We start from the raw sequence: 19244 nt of genomic DNA, 5'->3' as shown, positions 1-19244 counted from the left end.
GCAAACTCTCTGTCTGCAACAGCACCTCTTGTCAAAGCATATAAGATCATAAAACATTTTATAAGCACCCAAAGTAGTACATACTTCCTCACAGCACCCATCTATTTATGAAGCATATTCTCACCTTTAATTTCCTCCGATTGATTCTCAAATTTGTCTAAGGATAGAGCAATACATCTCACAAGCATGTTCGAGTCCACCAACGAGCTGTTAATCTGGTTCAAAAAAATCTGAAACTAACAGACAAAAGGAAACAAAGAAACGTTAAAACATTTGCTTACAAATGTTGATACTATTTAATAGACTAGTAGAGGGAAAAACCCTATTGTTTATTTTTTTAACTTGTTCAGTATAAGATAACCAAGTAACGCAGTTTCATGGTAGACTAAGCACCAAGATTGTCATCTAGAGTTGATAAAAAGTTATAACTACCCCCCCCCCCCCCCCAAAAAAAAAAAAAAAAAACCTCCAACATATAATGATAATCATTTCATCTGCACACATACAAGGAGGCCCTCATTTACATCAAATTACTAAATAAATGTAGTGTGGGATGCATGGAAATGTCGGACCATTGGAAATTAGTACATCTAAAATTGGTTTGACGTTTGACCATGCTTTAACATCCCTGTGCCCAACTTATTTGATTGAAATAATTTTTTCAGAAGCCCTTCGTTAACATCCATTAGGGCATTTAACATGTCCATGAATGGACATTGTGACATCCTGACAAATCTGTGATGCTATTTTGGTCTTAAATTTGAAATCCACTTGTATAATTTTGGGTTATGTCTCCATCTCCAATCCTTGAGATTTTACATAAGTTATTTTGCAATCTGTGTGTTTATATAGAAAGACAGACACACACACTTTCATTACAGAATTTTGCAAGATCCAAGACCTAAACCCAATTAGGATAACACTACATTGACATTTCTAGACTACTTACCTTTTCATCATTATGGATGTATTTGTTAAATCTCTTAAAAGCGTCAATGTTGAATTTCATTAGTTCACCAAGAAGGTCAAAATAACTTTGAAGGACGTCGCGTGACTTACACTCACTATCCACAATGCAGTATAGGATGTGCTGCAACAACAAGAGAGAAGTCTTGAAGAATAAATCATCAAATCATCCCAGAGACTGAAAGAATATTAGGACATAATTTCTGTAAAAAAACAACAAAACAAAACGCACACACCAGCCAACACTTCACTGGAGAAACTGTATGTTCAGATCAACCATAATATGCTCATCTGCAAAGCTTACCTCTAGAAGTCCTCTTTTGAGAAGAAACATCTGGTCAGCATAGGATGTAACTCCTCGAAGGAAGCTTTCAACAGCCCGTGCTTGCCAGAACCTATACAGACATCAACAGTCAAGATCTTCACCATATAATGCTTTCAAACGCATACAAGAGATATCTAAAGTTATTATTCCTCAATGTATAAAACCAGTGAACTAGTCTGTGAGCCTAATGCATTCACTTCCAGTAAAAAGAAAAATCACTCATACATTGTGATGGCAGGTAAGAACCTATATATATGTACATATTTATTTTAGCAAAGTTAACAAATTTGCATCGCACAATTGATCAACAAATAGCCCATCAACAATAGATATCAATGGGAAATTTATCTTGAGAGGCAAAAACACAATTGTATTTAAAAATAAATAAATTAAATTAATTTCATGTTTTTCATGCATTTTTCTCAGACAAATCTCTTGAATGGATATAAAAACCAGGATGCTGCTCTTACCTGAATGACGATTCAGCTGGCTCTTTCTTCATGACCTGCAGTAACCTTGTTAGCAAGCCTTTCTTCCCATCGCAGACCAAGCTCCTGCAATTAATGGAGATCTTAAGCAAGTTAACTAGACACAGAATAAAGTTTGAAACAGGGCTGTAAACTGATGCCACGCAGCACAACAATGTTGGCAACTAAATTTTTAAAACTGAAAAATAATAGCAGCAGTACACAAAACAATTATGGCAATTATCATAACCAATTATTTGCCTCTGCAAACCACCTCCTGCAATGCAAACACTGGGAATAGCCAGGAAAGTGGACTTCACAACGATACTAATTAGATAACAGCAGCAAAGGCTAATGTAATCAGGAAAAACCGCATAGAAATAACTTTTTAGCAATAGCACATTGTATAGATAAGATTGTAGACATGGTGGACATGGCGTCTTCACATGAGACTATGGTAGCGGCCACAATCTCTGCACTGTGATTGGTGTTTTCTTGGAGGTCACATTACAGTGCCCAATGTTGGTGGGAGATCATAATGATATAATGCATTATTAGGGAGGAGTTATGTGCTGTACAACACAAAGAATATAAAATATAACATATCCAGTCAGATTATATTTGTGCAGATCTAGGAAAACGCAGTAACCATTGTGAGCATATAGTGTTACCTACCGGTCTGTGTTCAAAACCGCTTCTACATCTGGGATATTGGCTTTAAGGGAAATCACACTCAGCTCATTCAGTTCCTGACTGTTAAGAAGGAGATATTTGTTTCTAAAAATAAGAAAAAAATATATATATTATATTAATAGAGGGTATCACTAATGTATACAGGAAATATAAAATAAAAATGAATGAGTTCTATAAAATCCTAGTCGACATGACCGACTGCCAGTACTGCACCACAACCTACGAAAAGGGTTTATGTGATATATGAAGTGCTTCCACTGAACACAATTATTCTATCAAGACTTACTGAGATGTAATAAAAAAATAAAACAAGGTGGGGGACGGAGCCTGACCTCTGAGCAGAGTAGACATGGAAAGCCTGAGCTCCTGAAACTTAGCCTGATTTTGGGGTATTTTGCCCGATTATGAGGCTTCCACGTACAGAATCCAACACACTGATGGTCAGGGGACCCGGGCAAACGACGTTCTGACTGAAGACAGCACTCAAGCACCCGAAAAGCCCGGGAGCTCTGCTGCGGCCTACCTGGGACAAAGCTGTGGGGGATGCGGCCGATCCACCCGCGCTGCAACCCGGGACCTGAGCCCGCAGCGCTCCTTTTCCCCCCCCCCGGACTGGTGGGGGTCATCCCGGTCCACTTCACGCTGACCAGAACGACAGGCCTCTCATCAACTACTCAGGCAAGATTGCTGAGCAAGAACCTAGCCGTGGCAAGATGGCGGATGCAGCTCCCTCGCAAGCAACGGCAGGGAGTCCAAAGCAGGTGACCACCCGCGACCACATGGCAGATTCAATAAGGAGGCTGGACGCCATATTTCAAAGGTTCTGGCTCAAATTGCAGCACCGCGTCCAAGCCACCGAGGCAAGCAGGCGCACAGAAGCTAGGAGACCCCAACGACAGCCTGTGAAGGGACCTACCCAAGGCAGCACTCCAGCGACGACACCCACGAGATCTACCGCTCGCCTTCCCAAGCGGAGAGCCACTAGGGGCATACGCACCCCGCATCATCCACGAGGTCAGAAGACCCCCCGCAACACGCGACGTACGACACCTCGACCTGCCGACTACTCTCTGCGGGGACTAGACTGGGCCTGTTGCAGCACCCAGGTCTGTGGAAAAAGGATGCCGTCCCTCGAACAGGCTTGGGGCTGGAGAAGTCCCTGTGCAGGCGAAATTTGCCCGACGGATGATACCGCCATCTGGCTAAGGATGGGAGTTGGTTAACTCAGAGGGGGGACTGTCACACAAGCCCTATATCACAAGAGCACAGCAGCTGAATAAAAAAAAAAAAAAAAACCCTCTGCATCAGTCATTAACCAGGGACATGCCTTCTTATAATGTCCCCAATGTGCATTTAAAATGTCTCCAATGTGCCTGTATAAGGTCTCCAATATGCTTATTATCATGCCTCCAATGTGTTCTCCCCTGCTTATAGTCTATTGCTAACTTCTTTGTTTCTAACCTCTATGTTTCTATCATTTGACACTAACCCAGCCATCACCCAGGGCAACGAGAACATGCAAAATACTCTGCTCACTTGTCTGAGGCTATTAATCTGCTTCTATTCTGTCTTTAACATGTTAAATGCAACTATATAAAACAAAAATGTGCTGTCTTTCTGAATGCTCCGATTGTTAAGCTTGAAAATGAGCTTGAGGTCTGCTATTGGGGCTCCTTGAGCATGTTTGTCATTATCGTTATGCACAAATAAAATACTAAATTTAAAAAAAATAAATAAAAAAAAATAAAACAAGGTTCCAGCTCTGTCATTTTATTAACACGTGTTTTCAGTGTAATAAGGAGCAATGTTTCAGCCACAACTGTGGTCTGTCAAGATTAACAAAGACCACAGTTAAAACATTGCTGCTTTTTTACACTGAAAACACTTTGATAAACAAACACTGAGCTGAAAAGGATGTGCCTGAACATTTATTTTTTTCTTGTGTGTATATAGATCAATTTGGAGGCAGTAGCAGGTTATTGTGCACACTGTGGGTCAGTGCTGCCCTCCCATAACATATTTTGATATGGCTGTGAAAGGTGAGGAGGGATCAGAACAAGCAACGGTGCAGAAGAGCGAGATCTGACCAGGACTGGAGGAAAATTACATTTAAAAAAAATAAAAATACAATACACATACATTTTGATGAACCTGAAGAGGCTTAATTGAGGTGCGCTATGCATCATGGGAAAAGGGATTTTGCAGTAATGTAGCGAACAGGACAGAAGCCAGACTGTTTTTAAATATCTGACACAGCACATTGAAAATTTAAAAATAAATAAAAAGGGGGTATTGTATGGAAAATACAATTTACAAGCCGTGCTGTACATTTTAATGTATAATCTGGAGAGGCATCCCAAAAACTGTATCAGACCTTAAGTTACATTTGATTAAATATTACGTACTGCCACCTAGGAAAGAATTCAAATTTTCTCTAAATATACTTTCAGAAAATTGTGATAAAGAAACCCACCCCCCACCCACCCCAAAAAAAAAAAAAAAAAAACACATTACTTACTCATGGTGATCACTAAAGCTTTGAAGTAGTCTTAAAAACTGTATCTTCAATGAAATATCCTTTAATAGATAAAATTAAAAAAAAAAAAAAAATTGATTTGCACCTGCATAGATTTTTAACATCATTAAGTTTACTTTTAGAACGACCTATAGTTTGTGCTATCAGTCATTAAACAGAATTATTTTACATATAAAACTTATATACAAGTAATATTATACTTTTATTATAAGAGTATCAGCCTAAATAATTCAGGCGTGGTGACAACTTCCCGTTTAGAGGATGATCCCATAAGTAATTTTAAGCATTAGACATGATGGCAAACTGGTAGGAGAAGGATGTTCATTTTTGACATCCTGTTGCTAAATGACTATAATTAGGTCACTGCCTTAAGTCCACTTTGCTGGTAAGACATTCTAAATGACAGTATGGCTATTCTGTTTTAAACCGGCACTCTTAGTAACAATCACTGCAGTTTGCTTTCCTACAGTAACTTTGTAGAGCCTCCCAGGTTAATCTCAAATAGTTTAGGAAAAGTTCAATATATAACAACAACAATAATAATAATAATTATAATTATAATAATATACACACAGGGTCTTACTTGTGTCAAGCAACTGCCCCAATAATTATTCGGAATTAATACTTCTGTATCATCAATGTCAATATCACCTTGGATAAAACTGGTTCCGTTCACATCAAACAGTTCTTAAAAAAATGTCATATTAAACTGGGGAATGGTGTACATGGTCTCTACGCAGTATATCTTAGACAAGCTATAACCGTTACATTGCTCAGAGTTCCACTTTAATGTTGTTGTTTTTTTAAGAAATAAAATTAAAGAAAAAAATGGTTTTGGCTACAGGTGGAAATGAACGAGACTGCATTTGGGCACAACATGTGGTAAACGGTTGCTGTGTATATGGCACATAGTACCAATCACATCACGAGTGTGATCGACAGTATGATAGCTATATCCCAGCAACCTTGGAAGTAAGAAAAGTTCAAGCAGTGGAGCGTGAAATATATTGCACAAGTAAACAAACAGGCTACTGGCTAATGAACTATTTTGCAATTCAAATTATGATACTGTTCCATTTTCTACAGTGATATTAGCACTCGTGAGGGTGAAAGAATTCAACGTGAATTCAAAGTGATTTTCAAATTCACGTCAAAATAACCAAGCTGGAAAACAAATCAGTTTTGCTATGCTTTCAATTTGAAAGGGACTTCGAATTCTCATTTTACTTAATAACCACGTAAAGCCTCCGCCACTTACCGGGCTGCAATCACAGTTCTGATTGTGTCCATGGAGAACTAGATTAGACGGCGAATGCTTCCTCCAGATTAGCTTGTCAAAGAGGTTATTCAGACCTGGGATCAATTTAAATTCGGCTATCATTTTGTGTACCTGTAATAAACAGGAAATTAAAGGCAAAAAGTTATTGGTTTGAAGCTCTGTCAGATCAGCAGGAATTGAAGCCACTTGATAACGTAACGCCTGGCTCCCAATTATACTACTGGAAAATTTTGAGAAAATCTTCCCCCAAACCCATGAATCTTAAATTACATCTCTCCCCACCCCATCTTCTCCATAATTGTGCCAATGCGGATCTGATCTGGAAATAAGGGTGTGTTTAAATTCTATGATATAGATAACCAATGCACCCATATAATGTAGGAAGGAAGGCACATGGGCTGTCTGTGTTAAGGAGTGAGATTATAATGGAGCGTGCACGTGAAACACATTAATCTGTCAATTTAATCACATGCAAAAAAATTTCATATACTGCATTGTTAAAACGGTCTCACTGAGTGATGTGTAGGATACGAGCAATCTGTCTGAGCCATGTAATATTTGTGTAAATAATCATCCCCTGTAATTTAGTCAAACCTAGCTGATGGAACTGATCTTTTTACAGTTTATGACTGGAAAATAAAGATAGTAGGATGCAAATATCAGGGAAAATAAGTAAAAGTGGAGCAAAGAATTGGATGCAGCAAGTAGGTTGTTTAAAATATATATACCGTATATACTCGAGTATAAGCCGAGTTTTTCAGCACATTTTTTGTGCTGAAAAACCCCAACTCGGCTTATACTCGAGTCAGAGTCTGTATTATGGCAATTTGCATTGCCATAATACAGACTGGGGGGAGAGGGGGGCTGGCAGAGCTGTACTTACCTTTCCTGCAGCTCCTGTCAGCTCTCTCCTCCTCCGCGCCGTCCGTTCAGCACCTCGGTCAGCTCCCAGTGTAAGTCTCGCGAGAGCCGCGGCTCTCGCGAGACTTACAGTGGGAGCTGACAGAGGGAGCTGCACAGACCGCGCGGAGGAGGAGAGAGCTGACAGGAGCTGCAGGAAAGGTAAGTACAGCTCTGCCAGGCCCCCTCTCCCCCACACTGAACTACCAATGACACTGGACCACCAGGGAAGGAGCCCTCCTCCCTGCTATGTATCAAGCAGGGAGGGGGGACGAAAAAAAAAATAATAATATAAAAAAAAAATAATAATAATTAATAATATATTAAATGCCCACCCCCACCAACACATACACAAACACACACTGCATCACACACACACACTGCACTCACACACACACACTGCACTCACACACACACACTGCACTCACACACACACACTGCACTCACACACACACACTGCACTCACACACACACACTGCACTCACACACACACACTGCACTCACACACACACACTGCACTCACACACACACACTGCACTCACACACACACACTGCACTCACACACACACACTGCACTCACACACACACTGCACTCACACACACACTGCACTCATACACGCACTGCACTCATACACGCACTGCACTCATACACGCACTGCACTCATACACGCACTGCACTCATACACGCACACTGCATTCATTATATACACACACTGTAAATAAATATTCAATTAATATAATTTTTTTAGGATCTAATTTTATTTAGAAATTTACCAGTAGCTGCTGCATTTCCCACCCTAGTCTTATACTCGAGTCAATACGTTTTCCCAGTTTTTTGGGGTAAAATTAGGGGCCTCGGCTTATATTCGGGTCGGCTTATACTCGAGTATATACGGTATATATATATATATATATATATATATATATATATATATATATATATATATATATATATATATATATATATATATAAAAATAAAGCTCAGGAATCATAATGTTATGAAGTGGCTTAAGGCTTTGAGTACAGTTCACAAAGGTAATTTTTTTTTCAAATGACCTGATTTCTCTGCCGTCCCATTAGCAAGACGCACAGCACGTACAGAACCTCCACTTTGTACATGATCTCATGCATAATTTTCATGGATTGAGGCAACTGGGTTCTGGAGGAAGCGTTTGCAAGACTGTTTTCATCTGAAGATTCTAGGATAGGGATATAACATTACTACAAAGTTTTAGCAGACCATAAAATCAACTTATTTTTTATTGCAGAAGGCTTTAAGTTTGATTCTTATCAATGAACTAATTAAAGATTCAAGAATTTGTCCAAATATCAGAACCATTAAAGCCCAACGTAATAATTATGATAAAAGGAAAGAGAGCGGTGGTTGCGCACACAGTAAATTAAATCCTTAGTCTTAAGTGCAAATCCCTAGGTTCTGTAAATATAAAAAACCATCATAGGGCAATACATCTCAGACCAAATAAAGTATAAAAAAAAACTTGGAAAACTCACAATATTTAGAGCCTTTCTGAGTTGGCTCTAAACTTTTTTTTTTTCAATTCTTTATTTTGGGTGTGCACAGAATAAACAGGCAGCCGGTATGCGCCACAACAGCGGCATCCAGTAAAATCGGTAAACATAGGTAATACAGGTCATGGCATACGGTATACAGGCACATTTTTATAGTTATACGATAGTTTAGGTTGGCGTTTAGTTTTCAAGGTGGTAGCATAATGCACATTCCATGCAGGAATAGGTAGGAGAGGGACAAAAGAGAAAAAACATGGCTCGTGCAGTAAACGTACATATAAGAGCATTTGAACAGTTGAGTTATTAGCATTAAATCACGCTTGTTGCCTATGCAGTGAGAGACTGGGAATTCGTATATTCCGTATAAGTTTAACTAGCCTAGACAACTAGAGTGTTAGAGTGAGTGCAAACAAAACATGTGAGAGCACCCGATGGCCAACAGCTATAGCCTAGACACCCCATGATATATAAGTCTGCTCACTGTTACAGCAGAGCAGACAACGCTTATGATTGAACAAGATCACATTAATAGGAGAGGTGGTTGCCATCTGGTCAGGTCTGACTGCTATTCCGGACCTTAACTGAGTAATTTAAACAAGCAACTCTATAAGGGGGAACATATTGAACACTAACAGATTATTTGTGAACATTATAGATCTGCATACTCATCAGTATCATGGTGTAGTGGGTTAGGATCAGTGTAAGCACTAGTCTTCAGTGTTACACAAATTATAAGCAAGTTGCTTTTAACATAGGACAAAGTCCCCTGTGACTGCAGGTTCGTAGTTGCGTGGCCACAGTGTATCAGTGGGGATCATCCTACTCCTGCGGTCGGTATTGGTACGGCCCAGCCCGGAAAGTCTCTTGGGATCCCTTCCTCTGCTGGCTGAAAGTGGGCTCTTTGCCGGTTTAGTCCGCCGGGCCATGGCCCTGGAGCTTTGTGGTCTGCTCTGAAAGCTGCACCGATGTCGCTAGTGTGCTTCAGGGGGTAGTTCACTCTATAACCCCGCGTGATGGTTTGCGGCAGGTTCCAACTCCTCAGTTTTCGGCCCTCCGGTTTATGCCAGGTTTGAGTGAGGGCTGTGATCTTGCTGTGCTGGCATCCAGCTTGGTTGTGAGCGGTGGTCTTCCCCGAACAGGCTGTGGCACGTAAGTTGCCATGTTCAGCAGTTGCCGGTGCTGCTATGCAGTGGTTGAATTGGGTCTGTTTGGTGGACCCGCTCAGCGAAGCGTGAGGGTAAGAGTGGGTGCCTGCAGAGCTTGTTCTCGTTTCCCACCATCTGGGTCGCCAGTCCGTTCTCCGTCTGCAGCCTGCTCTGGGGACCCGGTCTGAGTAGCTGCACAAGCGGCGCCGGGTGGCTGGACGAATCCATGCCGCCAACCCCTTCATAATTAACTGGAACGACTGACCCTTGAGGCGGTGTTTTGCCAATAGGATGGTGCAAAGCCGATTAAAGGATTCAGGGGTTAGTGTGGGCGGTTTCGTGAGGGTGCATTTTGTTGTGGGTCTCGCTCGAGCCGCCATCTTGCTTGGGCTCTGGCAGGCTTGGTTAGCCGTTGGTCTATCCGTTTGAGGAAGTCGAGTGGTGGGGGTAATCGTCCCCAGCGAGGACCGGGATATCCCCCGCCGGTCCAGAGGGGGGGGGGCCGCGGGGCAGCGTCCGCTTCTTGCTTACAGGTGGGGTCCGTGCAGGGGGATCGGCCGCTTCCCCCATGCCGCAGGCCCCATTTCTGTGTAGGCCGCATGGCCGGTTCAGGCTTTTGCTTTGCTTGTCGTTGCTGAAAAGACAAACTGTTCCGTGTGTTGTGCTGCATCCCTCTATGGGCTCCGTGTGCTGCTTGCATTATGTGGTTGTATGAAAACCTCGTTTTTATGCCCGTTGGTGCAGGAGCTCACAGAGAGCACGTCCGGCCATCTTGGCTGTTAGGCCCCGCCCCCTCGGCTCTAAACTTTTAAAGCAGTTTTATCAATCTGGTGCAGGTAATGCAGTATTGGTCCCTTGGAAAAACGTCAGGAGCCTTCTTTGTATAAAAATCAGGAACCAGGATCACCAGGTGAGTAAAACGTAAATACTATAATTAGAACATAAAAAATATATATATATATATATATATATATATATATATATATATATATATATATATATATATATATATATATATATATATATATATATATATATATATATATATATATATATATATATATATATATATATATATATATATATATATATATATATATGTATAGATAAAGCACAACGCGTTTCGACCTAGTCCAATAGGTCTTCCTCAGGTGCACTATGCAACTCAGAAAGGCTCTAAATATTGTGAGTTTTCCAAGTTTTTTTTATACTTTATTTGGTCTGAGATGTATTGCCCTATGATGGTTTTTTATATTTACAGAACCTAGGGATTTGCACTTAAGACTAAGGATATCATTTACTGTGTGCGCAACCACCGCCCTCTTTCCTTTTATCCTTGTATGTAAGTGTTATACAGTGACTATACACTTGGGTGGTTTTTTTATGTGTGCTGCACTGGTTTTATATATGATATTTTAATACATTATAATTAACTGCTAGCGCCATCATTTATCTTTGTTTTTTATTTTTAATAATTATGATACCACAAACCGCAGAAAAAAAAAAAGTCTGCTTTCATGCCAGCTGAAAAGGCAACCAATCTCTAGAGAGCTGCAGAAGTCAGACATCAATCATGTCATTCATTGGCTGAAAGTCAGCTGATCATACCAAGCCAACAAAATCAATCTCTGTGCATTAAAGGAGCTTTAAAATGAGAGCACTTCCAGCTCTATAGCTCAACTAGTGTCTGATTTACAGCTAGTTAGAGATCACAAGAACACAATTTTTTTTTATAAAATTATGAAAAATTTTGACTTAAAATGTCCTTCTGTGAGTTTAAAAAAATAGAAATGCAATATTCTCAATAACTACATAGGATCATTAAGTATGACAAAATCTAAGAACGTGAAGCAGAAACAGAGAGAGAGACATACACAGGAATAAATACAATTCAATATGATCATATGATGTCATGGCAAGAAAAATTAAATAAAGTAAAATGGATTTTAACCAATCAAGAGTGAAAGAAAATGACAGGAAAGCAGAGATCACAAGCCTCATGGGACGTATTGCTCTGTAAAATCTGCACAATTAGCGACTCCAGAGGATTCGAGGCATGAAATTTATATTGGAAAAATGTGAAAGCACCATTCCAGAAAACACAACAAAGAAAACAAGGAAGACCGTGAGAGTTTCAAGGTTGGACTAGATGGACTTTTTCAACTAGTAGTGTTGTTTGTGGGATGATAATTCTGCTGAAATGTTACAAAAAAAAAAAAAAAATCAAAAAAAAAAATCAAAGATCACAAAAGGAACGTGGAGTTACCTGTACCACTCTGTTCTGTTTCTTCATGAGCCACGCGCATCAAAGCATCTAGAACCAAAGCATTGTCTAGCCACGTGTACCACTCTTCAAGCTCTTGCAGGAAGCTAGTCGTGCCGGTGGATTCTGAAACTTTTCTTGTGGCCAGCTTGCACAACCGTTCAATAAATCCCGGGATATTTAACAGGGTAGCTGTGAGATGCAGAGTCAAGAAATCAGTATGTGGATAAACATTCAGCAGAGAAATCAAGATTATTTATTCACAAGCCACTGGGTTGGAAATATTTTGCGGCGAGTTGTCCAGGCAATAAAATAAAAGCAGACTTTTTTTTTTTTTTAAATATTCACGTGCACCAATATGACCTAAATCAGTTTACCATAACACCCAAACGTGTTCTACAGTATTAAACCAGGCCTTTCAGAAAAGGAGGTAATGGCAACTTTTTAAGGACTATTTACTCCTATGTTTTAGATCTCAAAGATCATGCAGTGTTTGTGCCACATGGAGAGTTACACACTCCATTGCCTGCCATGTTAGGAAGGACTGGATGGATCGTGGAAGATGATAAAAGATTTGGTTAACCGTCTGTTGCAAAGTAACAAGAGACACATAAGTTCCATCATGTCAATGGTTAAATCTAGACATTACTGCCTCGTCAATGCATTCAGTTTGGGCCTGCAGAGTTTTCTTACTGGAAGCATACAATAGTGCATAGTACACTAAGTACAGCTTCACAATGTTTACTTTTGTCATTTAGCAATATCATGTGATAGGGTGTCACATGTTTTTGGAATGTGATTGTCTAATCTATGAGACATTACTGTTTGGTGGAGGGTGTGGTTTTTATTCATAACTAAGGCCTGACTGAGCTTAAATGTTACATGCTTGGTGCCGGTGTACACTAATAAAGCTTTCAATTTACCGCAAGTCCAGTGTGAGACAGTCCAATATATTTTCTTTATCCTGCGTGAAGCCAGTGTGCTTTAGTAGACTCAACAAGTATACAAGGGACACAGCGCTGGACATACTGTCATGAAATGTCACTACTTGGGCAGTTCGTGATGATACACTCCTGATGAAAGCTACAAGTGACAGCTCTCTCAGGAAATAGCAGCATGGCGGCAGCAAAAGTTAAAAAGTATAAGGGTTGAGAGCACTAAGCTTGCACCAGAGTATACCTGCTAGACAGAAAGCAAGAAAAACTCACTAAAGCGTTGTACCTCAAGACCCAAGCGCTGGCCTTTAAAATCCCATGAACTTAAAACCTTGGGGGAGGGAAGGAGAAGCAAAATTAAGATCCTCACCTTGATTTATTTCTGCTCTGGAGGGGTTTGGGATTTTCCTCTGCTGTGCATCTTTGGCAAGAAGAGTATACTTGTCATCATTTCCTGTGTCTAGTTCAGATATGGTGACCGAGAGGATTCTGCAGAAGTTTGCCAGTTGCTGCTGATCAAAACTGTACACCAAACTGTCAAGGTTGGGTATGTCCTCCAGCTGGATCATTTCCTGTAAGCAGAAGGAAGAACAGTTAATGGGTTTATTAAGCAGCTAGAAGATTAGAGATAAGTCTATTTGCTAAACAAGGTAGTCGGAGTTATAATGCTGTCACTGAATGAAAGTAGTGTGCATTATAAAATAAGAAAAAGTAAAAAAAAAAAATTTATATATATATATATATATATATATATATATATATATATATAAACAGACACAAGGATGAAAGTTCTCTTCTAGACTACACTCATGCTGAAATAGATGCCACATAGTGTATTGTACAAAACGTGTGATATTGTGTGCGAGTAGTGTTATAACAAACACTACATATTTAGGAGTACACAAATTACTTCGTAAAAGATCAAAAACACACGTTTATATATTTGATTTGCAGGAAAGACAAAAACAAGTCAATAGGTGTGCGCAGCTCAACAGTAATGTTACCAAATGTTATCATAATTTTAAAGGAACACTCAAAACCCCTAAAGAACTTCAACTTGATGACCTGCTTCAGGAGTTTCTCTCACTTTACAAAGAGATAATTCCAAGAGAAATTCATTTTATGAGTTTACATTTCTTTGAGATAGCTGTAATTCAGGGTCAGCAAACACCACCCCCTATGTGTGACATTTAGATGTAGGATTGTAGAATATTATAGGATAGAAAATGTGGTGGTATCCCCACTCCATCCAGTTTATTCTTCCTCTGACAAAAGCCGACTCATATGTCTGTTTTTTTAAATCGATTATAAAAAGAGTTGCATCCTTGGTTCCCTTCAACGATTCAGCATTCCTGACTTGGTTTTGTGCCAGTGTTAAGGGAGTGTAGAATCCTAGACAGATGGTATGTTGGGGATTTACCGTATTAAAACTAAAATAAGTTTTCTGAAGCAAGTAGGCTCTCAAGCTAGTGGTGGGTGTTGAACCCGTGTATGTCCCTTCCCTTTGCCTCTATGTGGGCAGTGGCCATGTAAAAAGGGTTTAGGGAATGATGGGAGAATTATTGAAGGAGGGGAAGTGGTGATAAGGGAGAGAAGAGAAAAGGGAGAGGAAATAGAACGGAAAAAAAAAAATATGGTGGGGAGAATTGTAAATAGAAAGGCATTGCATTGGCCAGACCCATTCACTTGGTCTACGTATACCTGCTTTTCCAGTGAACCGCAGCTGCCTTCCGCCACCCCCCTATAGGAAGGCGGTCCAGGGAAAGTGGCCAGGGCTTCAACCCCCCCCCCCCCCCCTCCTCACGTCCCCAGCAGTAGAAACTCTGGCAAGGAGATGAAGCTTAACCAATGGAACCATCTAGTTTTGTTGTGCTTCCGGTTGTCTAAGGTCCGGAACCATTAAGTCCTCCGACTGTGACCTCCTCAACCCATGCCCAAAACAATGGGGTCATTGGCGATTTCCATGTTCTCAAAATAATAGTTTTAGCTACCGTCAAGAGCCTCATAATGACTGATCATTGGATATGTTTAAAGGTCACTGGGAAATGGTTGAGAAAATTATCCACCAGGGTCATCTAAGCAGAGTCCTTTGATGTTGATTGCCTCGATACGCTTTCCCAGAATGCCTGTACTACTCAACATTTCTCCCGTCTCCTGACCATATCTCCAGCAGGTCTCTGGGATTTCTGGCAGCTGAGCATGAAGTTGCTGTGGTGTGCAGTACCATTGAGTCAGTACCTTGAAGGAAGCTTCCTGCATATTTGCTGAGGGTGAGCATTTATGTGTTAGTCTCCATCGCCTTCCCCACTTGGCCATAAAGGGCGGCGGGAGGGAGTAGCGATTTTATATGAGCATAGTGTATACAATTGATATGCACCTTGCGGCATGCATACATACATACATACATACATACATACATACATACATACATACATACATACATACATACATACATACATACATACATACATACATACATACATACATACATACATACATACATACATACATACATACATACATACATACATACATACATACATACATACATACATACATACATACATACATACATACATACATACATACATACATACATACATACATACATACATACATACATACATACATACATACATACATACATACATACATACAGCACTTTTGTGCCAGCTTTCGTTACAGAGAACCAATATAATGAGCAATACTGTATACTATGTTCTGTGGACAGATACACCCTTATAATAGTTCCATGCACTTGTACCACTTGAAGAATAAAACAATAGGAAACCTTTTTGACGCCTAGGATATCCTCAATGAGAGTTGCTGTTTGGAGAAAGGTCTTTTTGTTTGTCATCAACGTAAACAGGAAAAGCACAAAGTCATTTCTCTCGGCCAGCCGCTTAGTGACGCCTTCAGTCTGCAGAAATATTTAAAATAAAAAATCCGCTGTAAAACATTATATAAACCGAAACAAAGCCGAGAGTTAAACATTTATTTTGTATGTACTGGCCTGCTTTGTAACTACTCTTCTGCAAACGCTCCTGCTTTTAAACACAGTTATCTTGCATGACCTGCATTAAAATCACTGGTGTAAATCTACTCGCATCAACAGACAATCCGTACATGATTATGTTCAGAGAAAGTCACAAGAGGTTTTAAGCCCAAGGCCAATAACTGGTCTGTTCAGTTAGATAATGGCCAAGGAATATAAAGCCATTTCATAGGACCAGGTGTAATCTCAGGTGCGTACACTAATCTTTCATGATGTTCCCAGAACACAAGACAATCATGTACAGACGTCATTCCAGGAAAACCAGTATGACGTTAAATTGGAGGGCGGTGGGTGGTAAACCTTCACCTTCTTCACTACTCGAAAAAAGTGGATGCTTTCCTTCTCAAAGAATTGTGCAATATCCCACTTAGTGGTACCTCTATTATTTTGCACATGCACTATACATGTGCACACCTTTTATTTGGAGACTATAAAAATAGTTTATGTCAATGTTTAAGTTTGTTTGTGACAAAATGCTGTAAAAACAAGAAGAATCAGGTATGGAGGTAGCTAGTGCCTCAGCTAAGCTTATGGCCCCTTTGTTGTGTTTTAGATTTAGAGCTAAAACATCACTGAAGTTCGCAAAACATTTTTGGTTCTGTGTGGTTTAAAATAAATATAAGGTCTTACACATATGCATGTATTGTACAGGATACTCAGACATTCCTTGATCAAATCGTCACTAACTGGAAGAGAGAAAATATCACATTAATAAATAATAAAAGGGAAAATATAAATACTGTTGTGATGATGTATAGGGTCATGGAAAAGACAAGAAGTTAGTGTAACTAGTTTGGCCTTATATTTTCCATTCTCATCAAATCTCGGTTTAACATTTAAATCACCTGATTGGGTTATTGTGAAGAACTGAAAAGTTGTGGACAATAGTTGACAAATACAGCGACCGCTTTAACACCAGCTCCAGAGGCACACACACTGCTTTACACAATCTACTCTGGTCATGTAGCAATGCTATCTCTCAATTAATTCTGAATTTGAGTGAAATTCATACAGGTAACTGAACCAGCAGTGTTAATTTTTTGGCAGCAAATTTCAATTTAGTTTTAGTCAGTCTTTTGACTAAAAAACATAAATTTTACTTACCGTAAATTTCTTTTTCCTGAAGATTAGAGGCAGTGCTTATACCACAAGGATATCCAATCTGGAGGGAAAAAACAGGCAGGCAAATCTCCAAACATTTAAACCCTCCCCTAATTACCTCCTTTCCCATAAGTAGCAGCTCCTCCTGATCATACCCAGAAAATACATAAGCCAAATAGCTGCAAAATTACTGAGTTTATTAGAAAAAAGGGGCGGGAATGTAGCACTGCCTCTAATCTTCAGGAAAAAGAAATTTACGGTAAGTAAAATTTATGTTTTTCCCTTCAGATTAGAGGCAGTGCTTATACCACAGGGATATAATAAAGCAGATCCTGAGGGCGGGTTCATTTCACTACAGCTTGAAGCACCTTGCGCCCAAAAGCAGCATCCTCCGAGGCCAGTATGTCCAACTTGTAGTGTCTCGAGAAAGTATAGAGAGAGGACCAAGTAGCAGCCGAACAAATCTGAGAGGGAGATGCAGCTGCTCGGAGAGCCCAAGACGTCGAAACCGCTCTAGTAGAGTGGGCCTTTATAGGGCCTGGATGTTCCATGCCATTCTTGGAATAAGCCAACAGAATACAATCCTTCAGCCATCTAGCCAGAGAACTCTTCGAAACCTTCATGCCTTTCCTAGTGCCTCTGAATAGGACAAAAAGACTATTATCCTTCCTGAAGGATTCCGTAGATTTTAGGTATTGTAACAGACATCTCTTTACGTCTAGGCAGTGAAATTTGCTTTCCAAGGCATTAGATGGATTCTGACAAAAAGTCGGTAAGACCACTTCCTGGTTGACGTTCGAAACCGAAAAAACTTTAGGTATAAAAGAAGGATCGAGCTTTAGAACCACCTTGTCCTGATGGAAAACTAAAAAAGGAAAATTCGCCCGAAGAGCTTGAATCTCACAAATTCTTTTAGCTGATGTAATAGCCACCAAAAAGACAGTTTTTAACGAAATAATCTTCAGGGAAGCTTCCTCCAATGGTTCAAAGGGCGGCTCACAAAGCGCTGAAAGAACCAAGTTAAGATCCCAGGGAGGATAGGTTTCCCTAACATAGGGCACCAAACGAGTTAGAGCTCTGAAGAACCTCGAAATCAGAATATTAGAGGCCAAGCATCTGAGGGAGAAGAAACTGATAGCAGAAACCTGCAATTTCAATGAAGCAGGTTTAAGACCTTTAGCAAATCCCATCTGAAGGAAACTTAGAATCTTCTGGATGGATGCGGAAACAGGGTTGATTTTAAATCTACAACACCACTGACAGAATATCTTCCAAATTCTAGCGTAGATCTTTGAAGTAGATTCCTTGTTAGTTGCCAACAGGATATTTATCACTTCAGTATCCAGACCGTTGCTCTCTAGAATCTGGCGTTCAGAAACCAGGCCGTCAAATGGAATCTTCGAAGGGTCGGCAGAGGCACCATGGCGTCCTCTAGTATTTCTCTTGAAAGTGGGAGCTTCCAAAATGTGGCCCCTGGAAAATTCAGGAGAACCGAGAACCAACTTCTTCTTGGCCACCATGGAAGGATAAGGATAATACGTACACTTTCCAGTCTTACTTTTTGAAGTATTCTGGGAATAAGCACTACTGGCGGAAAGGCATAAGCCAGATTGAACTTCCATGGAACTGACAGGGCATCTATGATATCCGGCCTGTCTGTTGGATTTAGGGATGCAAAACGTCTTGTCTTCCTGTTCATTCTGGAAGCCATCAGATCTATCTCCGGAACACCGAAGCGGTCTGTGATGAACTTGAAAGTTCTGCATGACAGGGACCAATCTGCTTGTTTCAAATGATGCCTGCTCAGGGCATCTGCCACCACATTGAATTTCCCTAAAATGTGAACTGCTGAAATTGACATCAGGTGCACTTCTGACCACAGCATGATCATTGAACAAAGGCTTTCTAACTTTGTTGATCTCGTACCTCCCTGTCTGTTCAAATATGCCACTGTCGTTCGATTGTCTGAGCGGATTTGAATATGTCGATCTTTGATAAGCATCTGAAATGCCAAGAGTGCCATCCACACGGCCTTTAATTCCCTGAAG

General features: G+C 40.2%; 1 protein-coding gene across 1 annotated transcript in view; it reads right to left on the bottom strand.

Annotated features, from left to right (window-relative positions):
• The window catches only part of TRPC4AP (transient receptor potential cation channel subfamily C member 4 associated protein), a 47160-nt gene that overhangs the window by 4249 nt on the left and 23667 nt on the right, over nt 1–19244 (bottom strand). The window contains exons 5-16 of the mRNA XM_063455773.1: nt 16726–16781; nt 15832–15960; nt 13411–13612; nt 12109–12297; nt 8224–8366; nt 6246–6377; nt 4970–5028; nt 2434–2535; nt 1762–1845; nt 1271–1361; nt 950–1090; nt 125–236 (exon numbers count right to left, since the gene is read on the bottom strand). Coding sequence (XP_063311843.1) covers nt 125–236; nt 950–1090; nt 1271–1361; nt 1762–1845; nt 2434–2535; nt 4970–5028; nt 6246–6377; nt 8224–8366; nt 12109–12297; nt 13411–13612; nt 15832–15960; nt 16726–16781 — 1440 coding nt within the window. The remainder of the gene's footprint in view (nt 1–124; nt 237–949; nt 1091–1270; nt 1362–1761; nt 1846–2433; nt 2536–4969; nt 5029–6245; nt 6378–8223; nt 8367–12108; nt 12298–13410; nt 13613–15831; nt 15961–16725; nt 16782–19244) is intronic.

This window comes from Pelobates fuscus, chromosome 5 (assembly GCF_036172605.1).
Source record: "Pelobates fuscus isolate aPelFus1 chromosome 5, aPelFus1.pri, whole genome shotgun sequence".
Lineage (NCBI taxonomy): Eukaryota > Metazoa > Chordata > Amphibia > Anura > Pelobatidae > Pelobates > Pelobates fuscus.
Note: the sequence above shows the minus strand (reverse complement) of the source record. Positions and strands in the feature narration are given on the sequence as shown.